Source organism: Heptranchias perlo, chromosome 29, assembly GCF_035084215.1.
Source record: "Heptranchias perlo isolate sHepPer1 chromosome 29, sHepPer1.hap1, whole genome shotgun sequence".
NCBI lineage: Eukaryota > Metazoa > Chordata > Chondrichthyes > Hexanchiformes > Hexanchidae > Heptranchias > Heptranchias perlo.
In genome coordinates, this window is record NC_090353.1 from 7,164,187 (window position 1) to 7,190,218 (window position 26,032).

At 42.6% G+C, this 26,032-nt stretch overlaps 1 protein-coding gene across 1 annotated transcript in view; it reads right to left on the reverse strand.

Moving 5' to 3' along the window:
- LOC137299352 (AP-1 complex subunit mu-1) overlaps positions 1 to 26,032 on the reverse strand; it is a 77,351-nt gene that overhangs the window by 13,541 nt on the left and 37,778 nt on the right. Inside the window, exon 10 of the mRNA XM_067968040.1 lies at positions 14,105 to 14,180. Within this exon, the coding sequence (XP_067824141.1) occupies positions 14,105 to 14,180 (76 nt within the window). The remainder of the gene's footprint in view (positions 1 to 14,104; positions 14,181 to 26,032) is intronic.

Below are 26,032 nucleotides of genomic sequence, written 5' to 3' on the forward strand. Positions count from 1 at the left end.
AGTAGTCAGCAACGCACCCCGGCCAAAAATCAGGCAGACTGCTTCCAATAAAAACCCACAAGTGGCTAAAACCAGATTGGAAGCCTTCAAAATAGGAAGGGGAAATAAACACAGAGCAAAAGGGTCCAATCGGTGCCATTTTCAGCTTTTAATTTTAGAACTTTTAGATTCTTCAAATACTTTTGGTCAGATGTTTGCTGGTGCTCTGAATAAAAACATGAGGAATCTGAGAAGCCTCCGTGCACTATTAACTTGAAGTGGTCAAAACTCAGTGAACACTTTTCAGCACTTGAATGACAAAGGCCAGCTGTGTGAGAGGGGATGGGAGGGAAAAAAAAGGGGGAAAAAAATCACAGAAAAAATGGGAGGGACTGAAATTCCTCGTCAATATTTAATATTTTTACTGGAGGAGGAGGGTGGAAGAGTTGTAATCCCACACGAGGTTATCAGGGGACACTCTTTATAATAAGATCGGATCTGAAATTTCCTATTTCCAGTAGAGATTGGGCTAATCCAGCACTGGAATCTCCAGCACAAATAAAAAGAATCGGAAAATTTGAAATAAAACACAGAAAATGTTGGAAATGCCACTGCAGGCCCAATTGCATCTACAAAGTAGTGTCGCCAACCCTCCGGGATTGCCCTGGAGTCTCCAAGAAGTAAAGATTAACCTCCAGGATAGTGCTGCAAACAACCCAGGAGAGAAAGCATAGGGGCAATAAAAAATTGTGTTCATTTAATTTTCTTTGAACCCTTTTGTTTACTAGTTATAAATATATTGGACATGGGAAAAAAATGTTGCTTTACTGACAGTCAAGAATCGTCCAAATGGGTAATGAAGAGTCTATTCAATTTTCGATTGGCGAGGGGAGGCAGTGCACCGTGAGGATGGACATGTTGGGTGACCAATGGCGAGAGTGTGGGGACGGGGCAGTTGGCGATCTGAGGTCATGTGATGAAACCTCCAGGAATATGTCCAACCAGAGTTGGCAATCCTACTACAAAGAGACCAGTCAGGTTAATGCTTGGAGAAGACTCTCATATGCTGTCTGCACTTTTAGACAAAATCAAAGCACACTTACACAGAGCAGTGCATTTCTGGGTTCAGATTCAACTCTTCATCAAGCATGTGGACTGGGGCAGTCCAAGTTATAGAATTCACCCCAAATGCTGTCGATGATTCTCACTAACGGGCTGGTGGGTGGGACAGCTGAGGGTTTTAAACCCTCTCATTGGGAACAAAACCCTTGTCGGATCTTGCAGCCAACCCTCCCCTCCTCGTCATACAGCTGAGAACTGATGACCCACACACGCCTTAGGTAAGTGAATCAGGATGAATCAGGTTACCCAAGCATAGGCCTCTCAGTGTGTCCCCAAACAGGTACTTGACTCTAACGTATAGTTAATATAAATGATGATTAGAAGAGAGTCGAAGGTTAAACAGAGAACGGTTGTTTTTCATAGAAAGGTTACAGCACGGAAGGAGGTCATTCGGCCCATCGAGTCCGCGCCGGCTCTATGCAAGAGCAATCCAGCTAGTCCCACTCCCCCACCCTTTCCCCGTAGCCCTGCAAATTTTTTCCTTTCAAGTACTTATCCAGTTCCCTTTTGAAGGCCATGATTGAATCTGCCTCCACCACCCACTCGGGCAGTGCATTCCAGACCCTAACCACTCACTGTGTAAAAAAGTTTTTCCTCATGTTGAAGGAGGCAGGATAGGTTGAGAAAGCGGTTAAAAAAGGATATGGGATCCTGGGCTTTATAAATAGAGGCATAGAGTATAAAAGCAAGGAAGTTATGATGAACCTTTATAAAACACTTGTTTGGCCACAACTGGAGCACCGCACTTTAGGAAGGATGTGAAGGCCTTAGAAAGGGTGCAGAAAAGATTTACTAGAATGGTTCCAGGGATGAGGGACTTCAGTTATGTGGAGAGACTGGAGAAGCTGGGGTTGGTTCACCTTGGAACAGAGAAGGTTGAGAGGAGATTTGATAGAGGTATTTAAAATCATGAGGGGTCTAGATAGAGTAGATAGAGAGAAACTGTTCCCATTGGCGGAAGGGTCAAGAACCAGAGGTCACAGGTTTAAGATTGGCAAAAGAGCCAATGACGACATGAGGAAAAACTTTTTTACACAGCGAGTGGTTATGATCTGGAATGCACTGCCTGAAAGAGTGGTGGAGGCAGATTCAATTGTGGCTTTCAAAATGGAATTCGCTAAGTACGTGAAGGGAAAAAATTTGCAGGGCTATGGGGAAACGGTGGGGGAGTGGAACTAGCTGGATTGCTCTCTCGGAGAGCCGGCACGGGCTTGACGGGCCGAATGGCCTCCTTCTGTGCTGTAACCATTCTATGATTACTAATAAACAAAAGCGTTACAAGAAAATGAAAAAAAGCGCTTTTTTTTTAATACCACTATGATTTTTCTCCTGGGTTTGCTTGCTAAAGTGTTCTGAAGATTAATCTTTAACTCCTGGAGTATCCAGAGCAATCCTGGGGGGTTGGCAACCCTAGCCAGGCTAGGAACTGCACCATTGGGCAGTGTGTTGTGCTGTGCAAGATGCAGACACCTAGTAGACATCATGGTATGATGTGCCCAAAAGGTGGACATTTATCAATGGAAAGAAACAGCAAGACACTGTTGCCATGACCACACAAACTCCTAGAAAGAACCTACTCTTCACCTCTCCAAACAAAATGGAGAAGCAGTATGATTGACAGCACCCTGTGTCCAGACAGGGCGGAGCTTCAGCGGTTGCCACATGGAGGATCCACTTAACCACAAGAACTCCTCGTACTCTAACAGCAAGTACAAGATAATTGCCTTGGGGAAAAAGAGCTGTAATCCCATCTTGGACTTCAAAGAATCAGCACTTGTCTGTGTTGGTTTACCTAGACTATATTTCAAAACCATCAAAAAAAATAAAATTAAAATAAATCACATTTTGTACAACATCCCTTTCAACAGAGTCCAGCACCATCCCAAAGGCCACATATAGCAACCCTAAACATTCAGTGTAAAGCTCTCAGTGCCGCAAGTATAAAGAGAAAAAAAAGTTGGCTGCCTTTACTACATTGCTTCCCTGCCCTTTGATTAAGTATGTTTTTAGTGGCTATGATAAGTAAAAGATTGATGTAGAGATGCATTAAAAAAGTGGATTTAGGCTGCTCATTTTAAAATGATAAAACATTACAGCAGCATTTTAAACATTTTAAAACTTGCAGTTAAAAAGCACGTGGGAAAATGGAAACTGCAGTGGTTGTAGGTCAGCTGGGCCGAGCAACGTATAGGGTCACTTAGCAACATGTACCTTCCTCGCTTAGCTCACAAAAGGACTTTCTGCGTTCGGACTTGATGAGGCTGCAGAAACTCCTTCACTGCACCTTTAGGGCCTTTAAAATGTCTCTGGACTCTGTTTAAAGGGGAAAGGCTTCTCTCCTTGGCAGGTTACAGGCTGGGATTAGACATCTGCAATTTGAACAAAAAGCGAGCTGTCCCCTTGCAAGGTTTGTTTACAGTTTTAATTGTGCGGGACTGTTTGCTGGTTTTCTTCTCCCGAGTCAAAGACTTACCCTCGCTCACACATACACATTTTATTATACAATGGCCAGCGCTCTCTCCCCTCCCCATGCGATTGCTGGCAGGCTCAGGAGGTCGGGCTGTGCTTCTGCTGGGGCTGCGCGTCTGCTGGGGCTGGCTGTAGAGGAAGCATGTCTGGTTGAGGTATAGGGCGAGAGTGGGTGTGGGGTTATTTAGGGGTACGTGATTAGTGGGTCTGGGTATTGGGGATGGTGACTTTCATAAGAACGAAAATGAAATCAAAAGTTCAGCCCAGGAGTGAAGCAGAGGCAGAGGTGGGTGTGGATTCATTAAATGTCATGTCTGAGGGCTTGTGAAGACCCAGGCTTCTCCAAATCAGCAAGCATCAAATGGAGCTGCAGGTTTCTGCAGGTAATCTATCATTTTATTCCTGGGAGCAGACGATAATCAACTAACTTCAGAATTCATACAATTTAAAGCAATACTATCATGTAAAGCTTTCCTCTCTAAGACTGGATGGGGAGCTGAATGTCGGAGAATTTTCATTTGGCAGCAATGAGATGGATAGTATATTGAAGTTGGGGAGAAAACTTTTGTGTAGCGTGACTGGTGAATAACAAAAGTCGAAAATCATTAATTAGATAGGAGAAAAACACAGACTTAGCCAATGAGGAAGAAAACAGAAGACAGACAAAAAGGTACACAAAAATGTGCACACGCACACGACACTAGTCTCCGACCAGTCCAATGTGCAGTGTGAGGGGGGCACTGGCTCTCACCCCCTTGGACTTTCATGCCATCTCAATGGAAACATCCAGACTTCCCACTGTCTCACCGTTCAGCAACACATCTGAGGTGAGAGAGAGAAAAAAAAAAAGATTTTCACATGGAGAAAGGGGTAGGGAAGGGCCATGATTTCAGGAATGAACCAGTCATATCCATTTGCACCCAGTGAGCCCCTGGTTTGGGTCTCAGGATACACCACACCAAACCTTGTCGTAGACAATCGGGAGTATACACGTATATATTTAGTTTATATATAATGTATCTATACTGCATTCAACAACAACAACAACTTGTGCCTTTAACACAGTAAAACATCCCAAGGCGCTTCACAGGAGCAAACAAAATTTGACATCAAGCCACAACAAGAAGATATTAGGACAGATGACAAAAAGCTTGGTCAAAAAGGTAGGATTTAAGGAGCATCTTGGAGGAGGAGAGAGAGGCAGAGAGGCTGAGAGATTCAGGGAATTCCAGAGGTTAGGGCCTAGGCAGCTGAAGGCATGGCCGCCATTGGTGGAGCAATTAAAATCGGGGCTGCGCAAGAGGCCAGAACTGGAGGAGCGCAGAGATCTCAGCGGGTTGTAGAGCTGTGGGAGATTGCATGAGATAGGGAGGGGCAAGGCCAAGGAAGGATTTGAAAACAAGAATGAGAATTTTAAAGTAGAGGCATTACCAGACATACATGTATGAATCGAAAACATTTCAGCAATACTAAACAAGGTTAGAGCGGATGTTGAAATGCTGAGCATCACTACAGATACAATCCCCAGTAAGGGATGCAGACATCAGAGACATTCCGAACCCTGAGATCAGATTGCTGCTTTGACATCACTGTGGTATTTTTCAGTATATCCTCTAAATGCCATCAGCTTTTGTTCAGTGTTTGGTGCCGTTTTGTCCCACTAACAACAGCTGACAGCGTGGGACTTGATTGCCAGCCTGCTCAGTGTTGGCACGTGTGTTCTGCCCTATTAGGGAATTGTTATACCAGATCAGATGTGCTTTCTGAAGAAGTCCCTGGGGCAAGCCACTGTTACCGTGACTGTATCAGCATCTTCTCCACTTGGATTCACAGAAACCACATTAAGGACTTCTGAAAAATGGACAAGGGAGTATGAATCAGCTCCCAAGTTTCAGACTGCTAGATATGGCAGTGCCCCAACCATACAGCCCCCTGAATATACCTTATGGTTTAGAACCTAAAGTAAATCATTCTGTAGCTGTTCTACATCCATTACTTGGCAGACTTTCTTTCCTTTCCTCACTAATTGTTTCTCCCCCCCCCTCTTCAGAGCCTAACTCGATCTACAGTACTGCCCCACACGTGCTAGCAATCTTCTGGTACCTCAGCCAACTGGCCATACAATATAGAATTCTGGAGTTTGAACCGTGGCTGAGACTATTCCCTCCTTAGTCCAAGGGTGTTGTTGTGAATTGTAGCATGCCCTGTGATACTTGGCGGAGATTAGCTAACTCAACACAGACCAGGGATGGAATCTAAGGCCTTCCTGATCTCGATGGCTCTGTACCACTTGGGCCAGTACATCTACTCAATAAGTCAGACCACAGCTGCGTTCAGCAGGATTCTCATCAGGTCTTTAGTTTATTCGCCCAAAACAAGAGAAAATGTGAAGGAAAAGCAGTGACTACATCTAGATTGTAACCAGATTGGAGTGCAGCATCCCAATGGACACTAATATCCTACTCAATTTATTATATAGTGCTCTTAACCAAGTGTAAAATATCTCCAAATTACAGATCAAAAGCAGCTGCACTGTTGCTGTATAAGGTGTTGGTCGAGCCTATCTGGATGCTGTGTTCAGTTCTGGTCACGTAATGACAGGAAGGGTATTATGGGTCTTGAGAAGGTACAGAAGTAAGCAACCAGGAAGATTCCAGATTTCGGGAATTTAAGTTGTGAGGAAAGTCTAAAGACTTGTAGCTGTCTCTTTTTCAAAAAGAGACCTAACTGTAAACTAGTTGAAGTTTACACGATTATGAAAGGAGATTGATGATGAAGTTGATCCAGGTAATTATTCACGATGATGAAGGGTTCAAATATCAGACAGGCATAAGTTAAAAGTTAAGAGTGAAAAAGGAAGGCTTGTGGAATAAGTTACCACGAAAGGGTACTAAGCCATTTCTGGAGAGAACAGATAGAGGGATACGGTGAGAAGGCAGGATGATCTAACAAAACAGAATGGACATGCTGGGCCTAATGACCTTGTCTTGTTCCTAGAAATTCTTAAGTTCTTAAATTATCCAGTTTTTTTAATGCTCAGAACACTAAACACAGGGAACTCAGGGCCAAGTCTCACTTACAGACGGTAGCCTATTTCAGAAGTCTGATCAGTTCTGTGTAAAATATATGTTTCTGTTGTTAAGTGTGTTCTGTCATCTTTGCAAATTGGAGGTTTTAAGTTCCAGTTTCCAGAATTCATGATGAAAGCAGAGACGCTCTTGGCAGACTGCTCGTGCGTTTATCAGTGTTCAAACTGCCAAGGAGGGGCGGTCATTTTCAAACACTCCTGGTGGGCCAGGCAAAGATTATTGTCTGTGCTACCTGCACAGGACAGCAGGGTCGGACTCCTGCGGGAGCCATCTGCACTCCTGAATGGACGGGGTGCAAGTTTAAGTCCCAGCCTCACGACGTATTCAGAGCTTGCTTGCTCTGGCGCAGGTTTACTCAGATTGAGTGGATTGCAGAGGGTGGGGGAGGAAGGACAAACTGGGGGGTGGGGGGGGGGGGGAAGCACGGGGTGGGCAACCAAGGAAGGACATTGACAGTAGTCATGGAGACACTAAAGGCCCTTCCAGTTGATCAGAAGGCAAAATGGTGGTGTGTGGGGGGCGAGGGAGGAAGGAAAGGGACATTTAAAAAAAAATATAAGGTCACAATTTTCTCCCTTCCTCTTCTGAAGGCAGGGTACACTTCCATGGGCTCCAGTCTCTCTCCTGTGCCTCCTCTTCTGAAGGCAGGGTACACTTCCATGGGCTCCAATCAATCTCCGGTACCTCACTCAAGTGACCATCATTCACATGAAAGCATGGACAACGAGTGTCACCAGGGTATTCAAACACAGGGGTTTCAAAAGCTGCTTCTGTTCTCACCCAATGAGCACACGTGCATTCCAACAAAGGGCACCGGTTAGGAGTGGCAGCTTGGCTGATATCCTCTCCCCAGCATGGGCCAATTGTAGTACACCTACCACCTTAGCTGAGATCAACCACGTCAAAACAGGCCAGGGTTTAAACCTCAGATATTCCCATCTGTGTGGGTTACTCACTCACTGGATTAACTTGTTGAGCCTTTGGAAGGACATGAGGAAAGTGATTCATTCAGCGTATGGCAAAAAAGCCACGGGGGAGATGAGGAGAATTTTTTTTATGCAGCAAGTTGTAATGATCTGGAATGTACTGCCTGAAAGGGCGGTGGAAGCAGATTCAATAATAACTTTCAAATGGGAATTGGATAAATACTTCAAAAGGAAAAAATTGCAGGGCTAGGGGGAAAGAGCAGGGAAATGGGACTAAGTGGATAGCTCTTTCAGAGAACCAGCACAGGCACGATGGACAAAATGGCTTCCTTCTGTGCTGTAAGTGTCTATGATTTAAAAAAAAGGCCGCCAACCTTTATAAAGCATTATGACACCTAACAGACTGCATTATTTTGTTACAGTTTCCATTTCTTTCCAGTCACAAGGGATAGTGGGGAGCAAATTCAGGTTTTAATGTACATCCACAATACTGGTATTTGCACCCTGCACGCTGGGGCAGTGGTATTCAAATGGTCAAATAAACCTTCACAGCCCTTTTGAATAGTGCCCATAGGAGGAACAAACACTCCGCCTCCATGGAGATAAAGTATTACTGCTTCACCAATGGATTCAAAAAAATTAAGCCACACCCCCTCACTTGCTGAATTCGTGGAGGGGGATAATACCGGGCCTAAAAGGGTTAAATTATGAGGACAGCTTGCATAGACTAGACTTGTATTCTGTTCAGTATAGAAGATTAAGGGGTAATCTAATTGAGGTGTTTATGATGATTAAAGGATTTGATAGGGTGGATAGAGAAAAACCATTTCCTCTGGTGGGGGAGTCCAGAGCAAGGGGGCATAACCTTAAAATTAAAGCCAGGCCATTCAGGGGTGATACCGGGAAGCACTTCTTCACACAAAGGTTAGTGGAAATCTGGAACTCTCTCCCCCAAAAAGCTGTTGAGGCTGGGGGTCAATTGAAAATTTCAAAACTAAGATTGATCGATTTCTGTTAGACAAGAGTATTAAGGGTTACAGAACCAAGGCGGGTAAATGGAGTTAAGATACAGATCAGCCATGATCTAATTGAATGGCGGAACAGGCTCGACGGGCTGAATGGCCTACTCCTGTTCCTAATTCCCCACTCTCTTTTAAAACAAAATCAATGTGGAAATGAATGGGTGGCACAATGGGTTAGGGGGGCTTCAGGTAGAATAATGAATTCATAAATAACATTTGTCCTCAGCATAACAGAGTAAAAAATTGGAGCCTTAGGATCTTTATGTAGAACAACATATTACGTTATATTCCGCACCCTCTTCACAGGTCTGTGGAAGGGACAGGATTGATGGGTTTTAAATTACATTTTTCATCCCATGTTTTAAGTTGTTAAATTGAAATCACTGAGCTCAGCATTAAATATAGTATTCAGCCTGTCACCAACAGAGACAGAGACGAAAATCTCGTGCAGCGGTCACACGGTTATACAGGTTATTATGAGCTTGCCAATGAGGACTTGTAAACTGCTGAGAGCTGATATTAAAGTGGTGTGATGTGCAATAATTACATAGTGATGGAGCTTACCCTTCCGTTCAGGGTTGAGGGGAACTTCAACACTATTTTAGTGGAAACCAAGTTGAGTATGGAGGAAATGGTTTTTAAAAGCTGGGATGCTAAACTGATGCTTTAAATGAACATAGACATTCAGGGGATAGAATCACTGACCCAAGCTTCTTGGTAAATAGAAGTGGGACATCCCTCTCCATTGACAGGAAAAAGTCTTGTTTGCTTCTGCACTTCCTGCAGATGGATTTCAGCTTACGTACCTATAGTAGTATCTATAGCTGCTATCGACTCATGAACAGGATCATTGTTTCACGGGCACTTGATTGGGGGTTGTAAATAGCACTCCTGCACTGTAAGCTCTTTGCTATTAATATATTTCGCGTTACGATAAGGGAGCATGAAGGGAGCAGGGGAGAGCGCCCGCACAGGGGTGGGGGGAAAGAGAGCAAACGAGGATAGGGAAAGAAAGGGTGAGAGAGAGAAAGCAAGATGAAAGAGGGTAGAGAGAACAAGGAGAAAGAATGGATAGAAAAAGAGCTAGAGAGAGACAGAAAGAGAACTAGATAAACTTGCATTTATCTAGCCCCTTATCACACCCTCAGGAAGTACCAAGTGATTCACATCCCATGAATTACTCCAGGAATGTAGTCACTGTTGTTGATGTTTGCTTACACAATCATTCCAAAAGTCAGTTTTAAAGGTGTCTGTATAATTATTCATTTACAAGTGTCCTCATTGCTAAATTCTTCCACAGACAATATTGCTGCATCATGCACTCTACTCAATCCATTTATTCTCATCAGGAACGGCTATGCAAAAATGCCTCCATGCTGTCCCAAAGTCAACGTTGGAACTGCTCGTTCGAATTACCACTTGCAACTCAATGCCAATCATCTTCTTTTCTATTCATAACAGACCATCAGCTGCTAAATATCCAAGTACTGTTAAAATCACAACTAAAGTCACAAATGTAAGTCATTTCTCAGTACCACTACAAGGTGTTACACAAATGAAGTATAACTGCTACTTTTATAAACCCTTCAAAGGATTAGCTGGAGCAGGCTGAGATGATTACTTGCATTGACAGGTTATGTCCTCAGCATGGTTTGTTGAGGTACAATCACAATTTAAATGAGGGCTCCAGATTCAACAGGGTGCAGAGGAGTGTGGGCTTGAGGTCAAGGCAGGAGATCAGTGAGAGTCTTGAAAAATTTTGCCCCTGGCAACCACAAATGTTCCATTGATCAGTGCGAGGCCAAGGCTGGCTGGCACTACCAGCACTTAAAAATAGAAAGTGGTGTATAACTTCTGCAAGTCTAGAGATAGGGCTGCAACTGCTCATGGAGGTTTTTCCAACTAGAGACTGTATCCAGCTGCCAGCCATTGACCGTAAGGTTTCAAGGAGTGCACAATGTATTCCAAGTGGCCTTTTCTCATCTCTATATTGTTATTTTAGCAGCTAGTGACTGTCCAATTTAGTTTACTTTACCTGACATCAACGGGTAGAGTTGTCTTGCCACACACAATGAAATTCCCAAAAATTAAACTTAAGACAACTATATCTGAATATGAACTAAAATGTAAGACAATTAGAATACAAATTAAACTATTCCATTCAAATTTTCACAACCCAACTTTAGAAGATAAATGACCTCTCCAATCCACTTATGATCTATGGCTGGCAGGAGACGATCTCTGTTTGGTAACCCCTCCCCCATGAGCAGTTACAGCCCTACCTCTAGCTGTCTTGCCATCAGCAGAAGTTACAAACCACTTTCCATTTTCAAATGTTAGTACTGCCAGCGTTCAATGGAGCATTTATGGTTACCAGGGGCAAAATTACTGGAGAGGTGGAAGGAGGGGAGACCAAGAGCTCGACTCAAAGCTAGATTATAGCTCACATTCACAGCAGTGAGAGTCAACATGACCAAACAATGTAGAGCAGCAATCAACAAAGCCACCAGAAGGTTGAACTAGGATGCCAGAACAACAGAATACAAGTCAGAGGAAGTCATAATCAAACTGTTCGATGCTCCAGTCAGTGCGCACGGTGTCTAGGTATGGTTGCCAAGCCATAAGGGAGACATTCAAGCACTGGAGGCAGTGCAGAGAACAGCCATGAGGCTGATCCCTTGTCTGAGGTCAGGGGTCTGAGTTATGAGGAAAGGCTGAAGAAACTTGGGCTTTTCAGAAGGGAGGAGTCTGAGAAGTGATGTTACAGAGATATAAAAGATAGTTAAAGGAAGTGAAAAGGTAAATCTGCAATATGATTTTGAGAGCAGAACAAGAGGATATAGATTCAAACTAATAAAAGGTAAACTCATCAGGAAGTTTTTCACACAGAGTGATCAACACATGGAGTGCACTCACAGATAGAGTAGTGGAGGCAAAAATCCTGGAGAGGTGGAAGGAGGGGAGAGGGAAGAGAGAGGCAAGAAGAAATAAAAGGATGTTGTTACTGGGCCACTCTTGGCAGACCCTCTCCCACTTGATCACAGCAACAAAAGTAAAATTCATGCATGACAGACTGAAACGTGCGTAATTGCGATGGTGGAGTATATAGTGAAGGACAGGTGTTTCACAGAGAGTCAGCACATGCTGCTTCAGGGCAACTGTTAAAGATCTGTGACTGTATTAGTGAAGACCTGTTACATGTTGGTCTGTCATGTTTATTGTGGTGAGGTGGGGGAGGGGAGAAAGAGACTAAGACAAGGAGCAGGAGGAAGCTAAATCACAGAATACTTTTTTCCTGAAAACACCACCTGTACTTTGTGAATTTATTAAATAAAGACTCTGGATTCACTTCTATTACTGTCATTTTTATACTTTTCTATCTGCTCACATTCAATTTCTCTCAATCTCAACAAGTCTCTTTTTGCTCTCTCTCTCGTAATCCAATCTTTCCCTCTCTTTATTTCTCTTTCTGCACCTGATTTGACATTAGATTCACCCACTCTAATAACCCTCCTTCTCAGTTCTTCCTCTGTTTATTTCTCAATCTTTTAATCTCAATGGTTAAGGAGATTTGTCACGTCGTTCACCAAGGTCCTAGATGCCTTGTTGCCCTCGATGCGCCGTTATCAGCTTGCACGTCCGGCAACTTAGTGGGGAAAACGTTTTAAAACCTGAACATAAACCAACAAGTCTAACGAACAGATGCCTCGCTCCAGCAAAATCTGGCTCATTAAGTTTTTGTAAGACCACAGTTGGAGTACTGTGTGTGCAGTTTTGGGCTTCACGCTGTAGGATGTTGAGGTAATAGAGAAGGTACAGTAATGGTTCACTACGATGCTACCTGGTATGAGGAAACACATATGCGAAGACTTGAAAAATTGGGCTTGTTTCATTAGGACGGAGGAGATTAAGGAGTGATTATTAAATTATTAAGGATCCAACAGAGTATATGAAAACAGACTGTTTCCAGTGACAGAGATCTAGAACAAGGGGACACAGGTATAAGATTAAATGTAAGAGATTTAAAACGGACAGCAGGAGAAACTTTTTTTTTTTTTACACAGAGGGTTGCAAGGCTGTGGAATGCACTACCAGAATTAGTGACTGAAGCAGACACCATGTCAACATTTGAGAATGGGTTAGACAACTGGTTGAAGGAAAATGGAATAAAGAGATATGAGAACGGGGCAGATTAGGGCAACTGGTTTATGGAGAACAAACACCAACACAGACTGGATGGGCTAAACAGCCTGAATCCATGTTGTAATTTCTATGTAAATAAATATACTGTATTTACAAATGTGTAGATTTTTATGCTACGAGGCAGATTAAATATGCGTTCCTTAACTGTACAGATCCCTATGATACTGAGCAGATTAAATGTGCATACCTTAACTGTATAGATTCTTATGATACTGGGTAGATTAAACACGTGCACTGTAAGTATAGAGTTCCGTCTTACAGGTTGGATTAAACGTGTATACTATACAGCTGCAGTGAGGCTGAATTACTAGACTGAATGCCTGTACTGTACCAGCTGCTGAGACAACAGATGCATTCCACTGATTGTGTACCATACGACTGTGTATGTACAGTATCACTACTAGTTACTGTACTCATTGAGTGTAAATTAATTACAACTGCCTGATATACCTTCTGCTTTGAATATCCCAGTTTTAGAAAGGTGCTAATAATTTCAATTTCAGCAGTGAGCAGTGGATAATTCAGTGCAATGCATGACTCGGGTTTAAATCTGGACAGGTTTCTCCAGTGAACTGGACTTAGCGATTGCAAAATACCATACCTTGAAACCGAAGATGAAAAGCGTTCTCAATTTTTATCTTCACACCGCAAATGCGGCTAAATTGACTTTAGGTGTACATCTGGTGCATTTTTTAAAAAAGAATTTAAAAACATTATGTTTTTGTTTATTAAACTAGGAAGTTATAATTCAAAATTTGAAACACTGTCCAGCTTTAATGCATCACTAGTCACTTGTTGGTGCTTTTAACACTTGGTGCTGATATGTGTGCAGGTTAATGGCTCACAAGACACAAAATCAGTTTGGTAGCAGGTACCTTGCAGCCAACAAACCATTCTAACCAATTGCAAGGTAGCCTCATTTGGAAACGCTCCAGCAAGATTACAAGGCATCAGGGATACTGACGAGAACTTTGGGAGTGTTTCTTTATGAAGATACAGACACTGCTCATAAAGATGTAATACAATAGAAAAGCTCGGATAGAAATAAAAACAGAAAATGCTGGTAACACTCAGCAGGTCAGGCAGGGTCTGTGGAGATAGTGACTGTATCTGCTGAGTATTTCCAGCATTTTCTGTTTTTATTTCAGATTTCCAGCATTTGTGGTATTTTGTTTTATTACTCAGATAGAGTCTGCATTTGGTACTGCGATTACTACTGACATTTGTGATTGGTTTCAAAATGTAAAGCACAGGACATCCAACATCTCAAGGCATAAAGATGTGTGTTCCTTACCTCCATTTTGAGTAATGTAACGAACCCACGGCAAAGCCTGGTAGCCACTTTTCTCAATAATCTTCAAGTAACGAACCTGCCCAAAAGAAAATAGGATTTTGGTGAAATGGTTAAACAAGCAACACTATTATTTAATTACCAGGTTCCCTTTGTAGATTTAGGGTGAAGCCTTTTTACAAACAACCTCCATTTGAAAGAAGCATGGTCTTCAACAATAATCGTTTGACTAACTTCCCTTCTGCATTTGTTAAATATTGTGATGCAATGACAGTTCACCTCCAAACACATCACTGCACAGCAAAACACTGCATTAATTGTATACAGTATCTTTGCGACAAGGTGATATTCAGCTATTCTCTACCCAATGATAACAATGAGGCTTCTTTAATGCCTCATTTGCTTCACACCACCACCATCCTATTGGTCATGGAGCCAGCGATGTAGTTTATTCTGGCTGGCATGTCTGTGTCTTCTCCACCCGTTAGGGAAAGGTCCAGCGGGAGGAAAACAAGTGGAAATCGGGGCTTAAATACAGCTGTGTGTGTAAATTTACAAATGTGCAGATTTTGTGTTGTTTCAGAGTTGTGGAATCTGCCTCATTTTCACAGCACTGGGAGTCACAGCCCAAACTGTAGTATAGTTTCAAGGAATATTCCTGTAACATGAACGTTGAAGTCAGTGAAAAATAAAAATCGGGCATGGTGTAAAGCAGGCTGCTGATTCGCTATCACTTGTTAGGCACTAACGCTGAAGCCCAATTTCACCCCTATCTTTAGATGAAATATATTTATTTATTATCGAACAAAATGACCAGTGAAAAATGCACCAAAGGATTCAGAAACTTGAACTGATCCACCCTCGATATCTTGTCCAACTGGAATGAGTGCTAGATGCTCAGACTTGGTCGCGAATCCCCTATTTTTCCTCCCGAAAAGGCAGTCAGACTTCCGGATCACAGACAGTGCCATGAGGTTAGGTACTAGGGACACCCACGAAGTGACAATAGTCTCTCGTTCCACGATACACGATAAGAACGGATGGAACTTGTCCTAAGAATTCACATTTGCCACTCTCAACAACGACTTGCATTTATTTGGCGTTTTTAATATAGAAAAAATATTCAAAGGCACTTCACAGAAGTGTAGTCAGACAAAACTGGACACTGAGCCAGGGGAGGAGATATTAGGAGGGGTGAATAAGATTGGGTAAAGAAGTGGGTTTTAAGGACGGTCTTAAAAGAAGGAATGGGAGTTGGAGACGTTTAGAGAGAAAATTCCAGACCAAAAGGCTTACACGGTCGCCAATAGTGGGCTGAAGGGAGAGGGTGCACAAGAGGCCAGAGTCGGAGGAATGCACTGTTCTCGGGGGGTTGTACGGCTGAAGGAGGTTACAGAGATAGGGAGGGGCTCGGCCATGAAGGGATTTATACACAAGGTTATTGTTAGTAGAACTGCAGTACATGGCAGAAGTTAAATTAGTGGACTATATAAACAGGTTTTCATTAAAAAAAATTACAAATAGAGGCCTAAACTGTTTCACAATTATTTTTAGCTTCAGTCGATAATGATTGGTGTTACAAGAATTTTTGGCTTATAAATCATATTACCTGCATACAAATGGACAGTTCTTCAGGATCAGAGATGCTGGTGGTTACTTATGTTCACTGTCATTTATTTTTTTTAATAATGACAAGTAAATCTTCCTCTGTCATTGAACACAGTAAGTCAGCAAATATGGTCTCTTCCTTACCAATCTCTTCAGTCTTTGTTTCTCTCTTTCTCTTCTGTCCCTCTCATTCTCTTCTGCATCTCTCTCCTTAACTCTTCTTTTTGCTTCTCTTATTATCATCTTCTGTTTCTTTCCTTACAGGTGAAAGGTGGTGTGTCAAGGAAAGAAGCCACCAGGGGCTGCCTGCTACATTTTCTAGTTAGGGGAGCTCTCAGTGGCTTCTTTCCCATCCCCTCTCACATCACCCATGCTTCCTCCACTACCTCCTCAGTCCTATTGTATCCCCTACCACTCTGCCTTCCCCTCACTCGCACCACTGCTCTACTCACTGTCATTATTATGTCATCCCTTCTTCTCAGAACTACCCACTCAACTCCGGTACATCCCCTCGCCCTTGCTCCACTGTCATTCACTTCACCCATTTCCCTTTCGCTCCCACTACTTCTTCCCAAGAGGTAAGGAGGCCAAAGGCCCGCTTACCCCTTCCCCTCAAAAAGGCTTTGTTTGCTTTCAAAATTGACATGTTTTTGTTTTTAAAAATTCAAATTAGGATGAGGAAAGACATTATCTGCCTCAGGTTTCAGCAATAACAATATTTTCTGGTAACAAAACAGGGATAGAAGCATTCAGATTGCTTCAAAATATAACTTTTTTTTGAAAAATGAATGTAAAATTATGACAAAAGACACTGCCTCAGCTTAGTGTGGTTTTCAAGTTTATAACGATAGCTGCAATAGGTGTGTAATCAGAAGTGTTATTTTTTCACACAAACACGGTTTAAAAAAAAACTCAATATAAACTTATGAATAAAGCTTTTAAAATTCGTCCTCTAGCTTTTCTTCAAATAATTACGAGAACGACTGAACAGAAACTGCTAGAAGCTGAAGTAAAATATTTACTAAATGGTACTGATGCATCCTGCGAAATTGGTGCACTGCACAATCTACATTCAGCCAACAAGTCTCAGTTCTGGGGAAAAAATATCAAGTACAAGACCAGGCTTTTGGGAGAGGCCAAAGCCTTCAACGAAGAATTTTAATGAAGGCATAAAAGATACAAAAGAATTCTATGGATACATTTAATCATGTTATTATGAATCAAACATTTTTTTGAGTTTTTAAAATTTTGTTTAAAACTTATTTTGGACTTTACAATTTTCAGTTACTGACAGTAAAAACATTGAGTTGTTTGTGGATACAAGATAATACAGCACTTTATGATGTTGTGACACAGAGCCATGACTGACGGGGTCACAAGATTACCATTGGAGAATAAACATAAGTTTTAACAGGAAAATAACAAACGCTCCTCCAGGTCAACAAAATTGGCACTAAATCTTTGAATGGAGTCTTAGAGTCTGGTCATCAGGAGCTACATTTCCAGGAAATTCATTCCAATCTATCTAGCTGACTGTACCAGAACAGACTTGGTGCCAGACATAGACCGAGCTTCTAACACAATGATAATCGCATGAATCTAGGGCCAGAGGGATGAGTTCCATACTATCGATTTTATTTTTTGGTTGGGAGTAGGGGGGGGGTGCAATTATAGTACTAAGATTTTAAATCATAGAAATCTCAGCACAGATTCGTCCCATGAGCCCATGCCAGTGTTAGCTCCACATCTACTCTCACCTTATTTCCCTGCTTTTTCTTAATATTGTAAAAAATTTTCATCCAAGTATTTATCCAATTACCCCTCCAGTGCTGTGGATTGAATCGGTTTCAATAGCCACTTGCATTCCATATAACCCACTAATAAGCCGCTGCTTGAAACAATTGCTCAGGCCTCCCCGTTGAGGATCCCAGTAATAATCCTACAGTTATGGCCCTTTGCACCGATTCACTGACCATTGGAAATGATCATTCACAATTAAGCTTCTCAAACCATCATAATTTTGAGCACTTCTATTAGACCATAACCTCTCCTGCTCCAGTTAAACACAGCCCTAGTTATTCCAAGTCTATCATAATTATATGCTCTAATCCCTGGTGAATTCATATTGCAGCTTTTCCACGGATCCAACAGCATTCCTTTAGTGGTGTGCCAAAAACTCAGAAGTACCCCGACTGTGACCTAGCCAATATCTCGTACAAATTCAGCATCACTTACTTGCATTTACATTCAACACCCTTATGTATGGAGCCCAGAATCCAATTTAACTTTGTGACCTTTTCTATCTGCGCTCCCATCTTTAACAATCCAGGTATGTCCTGTCCACAAAAAGCCGGACAAATCCAATCTGGCCAATTACCGCCCCATCAGTCCACTCTCAATCACCATTAAAGTGATGGAAGGTGTCGTCGACAGTGCTATCAAGCGGCACTTACTCACCAATAACCTGCTCACCGATGCTCAGTTTGGGTTCCGCCAGGACCACTCGGCTCCAGACCTCATTACAGTCTTGGTCCAAACATGGAGAAAAGAGCTGAATTCCAGAGGTGAGGTGAGAGTGACTGCCCTTGACATCAAGGCAACATTTGACCAAGTGTGGCACCAAGGAGCCCTAGTAAAATTGAAGTCAATGGGAATCAGGGGGAAAACTCTCCAGTGGCTGGAGTCATAACTAGCACAAAGGAAGATGGTAGTGATTGTTGGAGGCTAATCATCTCAGCCCCAGGACATTGCTGCAGGAGTTCCTCAGGGCAGTGTCCTAGGCCCAACCATCTTCAGCTGCTTCATCAATGACTTTCCCTCCATCATAAGGTCAGAAATGGGGAGGTTCGCCGATGATTGCACAGTGTTCAGTTCCATTCGCAACCCCTCAAATAAACGAAGCAGTCCGAGCCCGCATGCAGCAAAACCTGGACAACATCCAGGCTTGGGCTCATAAGCGGCAAGTAACATTCATGCCAGACAAGTGCCAGGCAATGACCATCTCCAACAAGAGAGAGTCTAACCACCTCCCCTTGACATTCAACGGCATTACCATCGCCGAATCCCCCACCATCAACATCCTGGGGGTCACCATTGACCAGAAACTTAACTGGACCAGCCATATAAATACTGTGGCTACAAGAGCAGGTCAGAGGCTGGGTATTCTGCAGCGAGTGACTCACTTCCCGACTCCCCAAAGCCTTTCCACCATCTACAAGGCACAAGTCAGGAGTGATGGAATACTCTCCACTTGCCTGGATGAGTGCAGTTCAAACAACACTCAAGAAGCTCGACATCCAGGACAAAGCAGCCTGCTTGATTGGCACCCCATCCACCACCCTAAACATTCACTCCCTTCACCAATGGCGCACAGTGGCTGCAGTGTGTACCATCCACAGGATGCACTGCAGCAATTCGCCAAGGCTTCTTTGACAGCACCTCCCAAACCCGCGAACTCTACCACCTAGAAGGACAAGAGCAGCAGGCACATGGGAACAACACCACCTGCACGTTCCCCTCCAAGTCACACACCATCCCGACTTGGAAACATATCGCCGTTCCTTCATCGTTGCTGGGTCAAAATCCTGGAACTCCCTAACAGCACTGTGGGAGAACCTTCACCACACGGACTGCAGCGGTTCAAGGCAGCGGCTCATCACCACCTTCTCAAGGGCAATTAGGGATGGGCAATAAATGCTGGCCTCGCCAGCGACGCCCACACGAATTTTAAAAAATGTATCTGCACACCAGATATCTGTTCCTCCACCTCTGGTTAAGAGTCTAAACTTATACAGTATACTTCCTTTCATTATTCTTTTTTCACCAAAATGTACTACTATGCACATGCTTTTGTATTCAATGTGCCTGTACAGAACCCAATTTGCCCTTTTACGATCATTCCATCTACAGGCCTACTCTCAAAGATATCATTATTGTTGTATTTCATTGAGAATTTTACCATTTCGGGGTCTGTTCCATTCTCTGTTCTTTCTTTCCCCACATTGTACTATACACATTTACCTTCACTATACTGCATTTGCGACATATCTGCCCAGTTTTACCAAGTTCAGTCAGCTGCAGGGTTGCTCGTGCAAGTGTTGCTTCTTCAACGAATGGAACAGAAATCTAGTTATGTATCTGGTAGAGTCAAAGGGGGTGATTTTAACCCCTAAGAACGGGTGGGTTGGGGGCGGGTGGGAGTCGAAAATAGTTGTTTTTTGGGTCGCGACCGCAACCTGGCTTCACTTCCGGGTTTAACGTGGGCAGTAAAAGTACAGGCTTCCCACTGGGAATGCGAAGTCCGAAAATGTTGTGGTTGCGACCCAAAAAAACAACTATTTTCAACTCCCACCCGCCCCCATGACCCCGCTCTTGGGGGCTAAAATCACCCCCTAAGGTGTGCATTGTGAAAATTGTAAATGGAAACTTACTGCTTAAAAAAAAGAATCTAATTGTAAAAGATTGGTTAAGAATAGATTTCTCCGGGTCTTTGAATAGGTTGGGGTATGCAGCTGGGGCTGGTAGCTAATTTGATCTGCGATAAATCTCAGCTCCAGATCATGCTGGTGAACCAGAAAGGTGGTTTCTTGAAAGCTCTGAGGAGGTGGTTCTGGTAACTTGCTCAACCAATTGTACCACAGGATTTCAGGGCAGAGGTCACTCCAGTCTCCACAGGCTTTTTTTTAGACTAACCACATTTATTTTTGTAAACACAGTGCGAGCAAATATATACGTTTAATTTTAGCAAAGATCAGAGGGGCCTTTGATACCCACTCCAATTAAACTGAAGCCTCAGCATTTTAAGCCTCTGGTTCGAAGAGTGCTTTGTTTTACAGTTTACTAAAGATGTTGCAAAATGGGACTTTTAAAAAAAATAAATTATACTGTAATTGGCTAAGAAAAAAAATGTTTATTTCCATATGGAAGACTTCACCCTTTTCAGGGTGCAAATTTTAATCCAACCAGTGGGCAACTGCTCTATTATTCCCAATAAAAGTATCGCTAAACTGTGCTTTGGGTTTACTGCTTGTGCAGGTTTTACACACAGAACACCTTGCTCAAGATCAAGACTAAAAATACATTAATATTTTGCAATGTCTAAACTTACAAAACAAATTCGATTTGAAATCTGACCTTAAATGATAAGGTGTGAAAGTCCCAGCTTAGACGGATTTAGACGTGTGGTCTGGTATTTGTGAAAGTAGGAAATGGAAGACCATGAGCACCTGGCTGAAAGTGATGCAGTTTAAAAATATTACACAGAACCTGTATCTTAATTTACTTTCTTGAGGGGACCCCCCCACCTCCCACCCCCAGCAACAATAATTTTGTTTCCTTAAGCACAAGTCTTGGCTGAGCAATTGCACTGTCACCTCCAAGTCAGAAGGTCATGAGTTCAAGCCCCACTCCAGAAACTTGAGCACAAATTCTAGGCTGACGCTTCAGTGCAGTACTGAGGGAGTGCTTCACTGTCGGAGGTGCCGTCTTTCGGATAAGATGTTAAACCGAGGTCTCACCTGCCTGCTCAGGTGGACATAAAAGATCCCATGGCATTATTTCGAAGAGCAGAGGCGAGTTCTCCCAGTATCCTGGCCAATATTTATGCCTCAAAGAACACCACTAAAAGAGATGATCTGGTCATTTATCTTACTGCAGTTTGTGGGACCTCGCTGTGCACAAACTGGCTTTTGCATTTGCCCACATTATAACAGTGACTACACTTTAAAAGTAGTTTATTGGCTGTGATGCGCTTTGGGACATCCTCAGGACATGAAAGGCGTTGTATAAATGAGAGTTCTTTCTTTTCTTCCTTCTTTTGCTCATGCACCATTTCTCTCTCTTCCAATGCACCAGCCACCAAGGAGATGTGCAAAAGTAATCTGGTTCTGGGGGAGAGAGAACTCACACCATGATTTTTTTCCCTCCTCCTTTGCCCCCCAGAGAAGTGCCTTGCCATGTGAGAGACTGCAGGTGTAAAACTAGTCTGTGGTACAGTTCATTGGAACAGCCACAATGCCTGCTTTCGTAGCTTGTGAAACAACAAGAGTCAAAACTCAATCATTGATGTCACTGGAAACATAAGAACAGGAGGAGGCCAGTCAGCCCCTTGAGCCTGTTCCATCCTTCAATTAGATTGTGGCTGATCTGTATCTTAACTCCATCTACCTGCCTTGGTTCCATAACCCGTAATACCTAGGGCTTCAGCTGAGAACCGCAGGCAAATAGTCACAGGCTTCCTTATGACCACCCATCAACTGGTTAGATATGCCAGTAATCCACTGGAAATCCTGAAAGCTTGAATGCTCATCATGACCCTGAGCTCCCCTGATGCAGCTGAATGCATGAAGATGGCAGTGGCTGAATTAGCCTCTTTAGCCATCGGCCACATGACCACGGCACGCCACATGGTTTGAGGCCCCAAGTTTATTTTTCCCTGCACTGGTCTGATGTGGTTTGAAGATCTTTCATCCCGTCACTGTATAATCTAACTAAATGCCCCTTACTGATTAACTCTGCTGGTATAGTATTTGTGGTCTGCTATATAAATACGCAACTACAGGTTACAGAACTTCCATTACACGCCAACCACTGCCAACCCGGTCAGTCCTCGTCAGTGCCCTCAAGAGCAGCCAGTGCAGGCAATTCTCATATTATAGCTTGCAATTAACTTCTCTATCTTTGGCACATTAGGAACAATTCCCACACATTTAAAAAAATATGAGGGCCGCTCATCTGCGAAAAACATGTTTAACTTTGGCACCAAGTACAAAGCTCTAACGACTGTCTTGTGAAGCGATACCAATGCAAGGGATGGGGCTGGGAAACGGGCAGTAAACTACTACTAAATTTGTTTTGATTTTATTGCTGGAAGTTTTAATTGCTTAGCAAAACCAATGTTTAAAATGACACCACTGGAGTTTGAAACTGTTTAGAAGGATTGGAGTTCTTATCCCTTCCCCTCCCAGTTTTCTTCCTTCTTCGCCCTATGCCGAGAGACAGTTTCATGGGGGGAGGGGGAGTTTTCTTCCATTTCACCAAATCAGCCGTTCTTCATGGGCGAGCCTAGACACTGAGTTTTGGTGGGCTACTCTACAACGGGAGCATCACAGTCGAGACAGAAAAGGAGCCACTCTACACAGGCACGGAGGACAATTCGAATCATAGAAGGAGGCCATCTGACCCATCGTGCCTGCTGTTTGAAAGAGCCATTCCAATTAGTCCCACTTCCCCGCTCTTCCCCCATAGCCTTGCAAATTTCTCCTTTTCAAGTACATATCCAATTCCCTTTTGAAAGTTACTATTAAATCTGCTTCCACCGCCCTTTCAGGCAGTGCATTCCAGATCATAACAACTCGCTGCGTAAAAAAACTCTCCATCTCCCCTCTGGTTCTTTTGCCAATTTCCTTAAATCTATATCCTCTGGTTACCAACCCTCTTGCTACTGGAAACAGGTTGTCCTTATTTACTCTATCAAAACCCTTCATAATTTTGATCATCACTATTAAATCTTCCCTTAGCCTTCTATGCTCTGAGAACAATCCCTGTTTCTCTCCACATAAGGTTCCTAATCCCATGTACCATTCCAGTAAATCTCCTCTGCACCCTCTCCAAAGCCTTGACATCCTTTCTAAAGTGTGGTGCCCAGAATTCGACACAATATTCCAGCTGTGGCTTAACCAGTGATTTATAAAGGTTTAGCATAATTTCCTTGCTTTTGTACTCTATACCTCTATTTAGAAAACCCAGGATCCCATATGTTTTTTTAAAAAAAACTTGACCTATCACCTTCCAAGATTTGTAAAAATGAACCCCCAGGTTCCTGCACCTCCTTTAAAATTGAACCATTGCTATGCTCCTAGTGCTATCCCTAATTAACTTTAACTACTGCAGCACTAGAACCTGTATATTAAAAACACATTTTTATATTATACTAGTTGATCTTCTGTGACATTGCGCAGGATGGAGTCAGGAATCAAGTGGGAAGGTGGGGGGAAGAGAGAGAGATAATTGGCTAGGGCATGCAGACATAATTCAGTTGCATTTTAAAGTCATATGTTCTGTCCTTATTTTTACATTTCAAACATAAATTCCTATGGACACATTTAAATTGGAAGTGCCTATGTAAACTTGTCATTACATTCTCCTGCCAGTGGTGGCACGAAGCAGTCTAGAGATCAAATCTGGGACATTTGTGAGGTTCAGTATCACAGTGGGCAATAAACTCAACAGAGACATTGGGGAAGCTGGAAATAGGAATCTAAAAATGGTACTCAATATCACAGCCACATAAGGGAAGAAACCAGGAGCCACACTACGACCACAAACACCATCGTAATAGAGGACTGAACTCACAGGCATTTGTAATTAGAGTCATCTTTGGAGGCATTAACACATCTTGTATGAAACAGGTATTCAAATATACTAAATTGCAATTTGTTAGATCAGCCAAAAGTGGGATACAATAATTATCTCCTCAAATAACTAGGGTAACAAAGTCACGAAAGGAAATATTTATCAAATCCCATCGCTAGTCAACATGGATTCTGCTTGTTGTTCTACTGTGGTATGACAGCATGTCATAAAAATTCTTTTCACCCTTACCCTTCTATTGTATGGTGGGCATGCTGAATGCAGTAAATTTGGAATGGCATGGGTAATAGTGGTGACAAAGGAGCCTAAAGGTTTGTGGAATGATGTGAGCGTTCCTATCTTTCTAGAGAAAGGAGGCCCAGTGGCCCATTTCTAACAGGAACTGAAGGATCTCCCCATATGTAATCATAAATTTTGCATGTGTATTTGATTAAATCAACATGCAAATTTTATGGTTTTTACACTAGCTCTTACAAATGAAAGTGTTTTTCCCCCCGTTACTTCCTCTTGCTCTGCCTGACACTGACAATGGCAATTACTTAGAAGAGCACTTTGTGAACTTTAGGCACTTCAGCATTAGAATCTGTACATTGAAAGTGTATATTTTTGTTATACCAACTGATCTTCCATGATATTGCACACAGGAAGACTAAGTGCAGTTCTCGGGTGAAGTTGGGTTACAGGGCAGGCAGGGGATAATTGTACCAAGGTGTGTAGATGTAATCCAATTACCATTTTGAAGTCCTAGTTCTGTTCTTATTTCTACATTATACAGAATCATAGAATTGCACAGCACAGAAGGCAATCCAATCTTTGAAAGAGCTATCCATTAGACCCATTTCCTTCTGCTCTTTCACCATAGCCCTGCAAATTTTTTATTTTATTCAAATATTTTCAATATTTAATACATTCAAATATTTTCCATTATAAATTCCTATGTCCACATTTAGAATGGAATCTGCCCATGTAAACTCATCACACTGTATTTACACATTCCTGGCAGTGAAGACACAGCACCTCCACTGGCAGGAGGGTGTAATTAGTGTGACATGTTTACATCGACAGATTCCATTATAAATGTGGACACAGAAATTTATAATGGAAAAAGTTCACAGAGTGTGTAGATGCAAGATTAATATATTGTTAAATTTATTATATATGTTATATTATATCTGCAATGTAAAAACTAGTCATTTATTTTCAGAAGAACTATTTAGTTTACTCGTGGGCAAATCCTCTGTATCCCTTCTGAATTAGGTGCTGCTGCGTTTTGAGAACGTTACCCCCAGGGCCACTGTCCAGTAAACTCTATACAACACTCCAGTGACAGGAGAATGTTCTGTAGTTGCTTTACAACTGTACACAGAATTTGAGTTCTTAAAAAGAATTGTGCATATTATACACATTTTAAAGCAAAATACAAATATAGTGGAACCTCCAACGTGCACACTACAACAGTCTGCCCTCTGCCCACCCACCAGTTTCCATCGGAATGAGCAGTGTGCAAGATGTTATCTCATTGTACACCAATCTCCTGACATAAGTCGGCCTTGCAGTCCCGGAGAGATTAAATTCCATTCATGTTATTTGTACCGTATTTGTCTTCACTCCAATGTATGTTCCCCTGCTGCTGCTGCACTCTAATGTTGTACGAACATACGAATTAAGAGCAGGAGTAGGCCATTTGGCCACTCGAGCCTGCTCTACCATTTGATAAGATCATGGCTGATCTGATTATGACCTCAACCCTACTTTCGCATCTACCTACTATAACCTTTGATGCCCTTGTTAATCAGGAATCTATCTAACTCAGCCTTAAAAATATTCAATGACCCTGCCTCCACCGCTCTCTGGGGAAGGGAGTTCCACAGACTCACGACCCTCAGAGAAAAAATTTCTCCTCATCTCCGTCTTAAATGGGAGACCCCTTATTTTTAGTTCTAGTTGTGCAGT